Source organism: Triticum dicoccoides, unplaced genomic scaffold (assembly GCF_002162155.2).
Source record: "Triticum dicoccoides isolate Atlit2015 ecotype Zavitan unplaced genomic scaffold, WEW_v2.0 scaffold180798, whole genome shotgun sequence".
Classification (NCBI taxonomy): Eukaryota; Viridiplantae; Streptophyta; class Magnoliopsida; order Poales; family Poaceae; genus Triticum; species Triticum dicoccoides.
The window spans coordinates 1-2,372 of NW_021225898.1; the positions used below are offsets into that span (position 1 = coordinate 1).

Genomic DNA, 2,372 nt, shown 5'->3' on the forward strand with positions numbered 1-2,372 from the left:
GTCTTATATCATGGGATGGAGGGAGTACTTGGTAAACTTGGCAGGTGAAACCTAATATTACGAATTTGTAATTATCATTGGTTCTTCTCAAATTTTATTACTATCTTTCAAGTTCTAGAGTGCAACATTTTCTTTCACCATGTTTCAGAATTCAAAATTTTAAATTTGTCAAAATATATTTATGAGCGATCTTGTTTCAAAGTCCTTGTCATAAGAAACACAAAAGGAAGCCGAATTAGACTTTCAGTTTAAAAGACGTATACATTAAAAATTGAAAATTGGATGAAAAAGTATGGGAGGGTGAATAGAATAGTGTGGTTGGTGGAGCATGCAATCCTTGGCAAAAATATGCATGCATGCGATAAAGACGAATCACCGGCTGACAAATGACAAAGCAATATGATCAAGACTAAGCATGCATGCACCGGGATCTCCAAGAGGAATGTCCCGTGCATGGTTGAATTGTTTTCTCGTCTGTTAGGTTGATGTAGTTAGGTACCTTGTGGCGGGAGGACGCCCTTATCGCAGAGCGCCGGGAAGGCCATATAAGCCAAGAGGCAGGCGGCGGCACCCGTGCGCAGCACCAGCGTCGGCACGCCGAGACGGTGGGCGACCACCTGCATCCCCCGGAGGTTGGAGTCTACCACCAGGCATGCCGGCGCTCCCTCCTCCTCGAGGACCAACTTGCGGAGGCTGTCCTCGAAAGGCGCCTCGAGACGCTCGTTGATGCGAAGCAGCGCCTCGGCGAAGTTGCCGTGGCTGCCGGTGGGGATGAGGTCTGCGATCGGCACTGAGGCGCCGACGGTGACGAAGCGGTAGCCCGCGGGGCGGCGCGCGGGTTCCGGGGCGTTGAACGCGGAGTGGAAGACGGTGACACGGAGGCCCCGGGCGTGCAGCACGGCGGCGAGCTGCAGCATCGGGTTGATGTGGCCCTGAAACGGCAGCGGAAACAACAGCACGCGCCGGGCACCACCGCTCGCTGGAGCCTTGTTCACCGCGCTGGCCATGGCCTCCGTTAGCGAGTATGAGGAGTACGTGCCTGATGATTACCGATGGACATATGGATACCTATGCTGTTGGTTTTTATACAGGAAAGGCAATCATTGGAGATTTATGAGCGCGCTGAATGGGTTAGGGCGGGAGACGATTGATAGACACCAGGGGTCCGAATGTGGGGTTTGCTTAAGGAAATGCGTTATTATGCTGAGTTTTCGATCGGTTTACAATTCATACCGATGTACATCCACATTCCTCGTGTGCGCAACGTGTGGAATGGCAGTCTGCTACTGGTATAATTGAGGATGATGATTGATGAAGACACTAACCGACAGCTTACCAACGATCCCGTTATTGGAAAAATCCTCCCATCCAAGAGGTTACGAAAAAATAGTCCGCCATCGTTAGTTTATTAGGGTGTCTGTGGTGTGCCCAACGGCAGATCCAGGGTCTCTCCGTTGCCGGTTCTCTGTTGGACGATATAATAAGCTACTAGGCCCCCCATCCAACGTCACTCCTCCACCCAACTATTTCATCGCCCCAATTTAAGTCATGGGTCCTTCCACTTACAGTCAAAACCGCCATACGCCCTGCTCTGCGCCATCGCTGGGCTCTGCTGGTGCTGCGTTTAGAGCATCTATAGCCGGGTGTCTCAAACTCTTCTCAAACGTCCGGGCGGCTCGCCCGGTCACTGATCGGTCACGATTTTTTGATCGAGACGAACGCCTCAAACAGGCCTCAAACGCCCGGGCTGACCGGCACCCCTCATATTCAGTCCCAATATAGGGCGGATATGGAGGCGCCCAGACATGTCCGCCACGTCGGACCCGGCTCATGCTGGCCCACCCGACCCCACATATATTCCTCTCCATTCGCTTGCCGGACCAAACCCTGGTCTCTTCACTCCACTCCCCTTCACTCTCATCCGCCACCTGAGCTCGGCGGCGGCGGTTTCCGGCCGTCTCCGTTATGGCAGGCAGCAGATCTGACTGGGATGTCATCCCGTGCAGGTTGGAGAAGGCAATGGTGGTCCCCATTGCACTCCGAGGCTCACAGGAGGATAGGCCCGGCCGTCGGACGGATCTGTCCGCCGCGACTCCATAGCGTCAGTTCAATTGGCGCTCCGGTCTTCTGGGGCTGGATCATCGCGGTCCTGGCAGCCGGAACCCCTCTCCTTTCCCATCACCGGTAGGGCAGACTATGAGTCCTACGGGAACGGGCGGCCCGCCATGGGAATGAGAGGATAAGGGCCGCCGAGCCCCGTATCTCGGCGGAAATGACGGCTGATGCGGCCGCAGAGGAGGAAGCCATCTGCGCCCATATTTTCAAGAAACGGCAGCGGAGGAACACGCGCGCCCTCGTCCGACAGCAGAATC

General features: G+C 54.6%; 1 protein-coding gene across 1 annotated transcript; it reads right to left on the reverse strand.

Moving 5' to 3' along the window:
• Positions 1 to 499: 499 nt before the first annotated feature.
• On the reverse strand, positions 500 to 1,011 carry LOC119344701 (DIMBOA UDP-glucosyltransferase BX8-like; the record flags this gene model as incomplete). Its single annotated transcript, XM_037615065.1, has 1 exon — positions 500 to 1,011. A coding segment is annotated over exon 1 (508 nt), but the record flags the coding sequence as incomplete, so codon positions are not given.
• Positions 1,012 to 2,372: the final 1,361 nt, after the last annotated feature.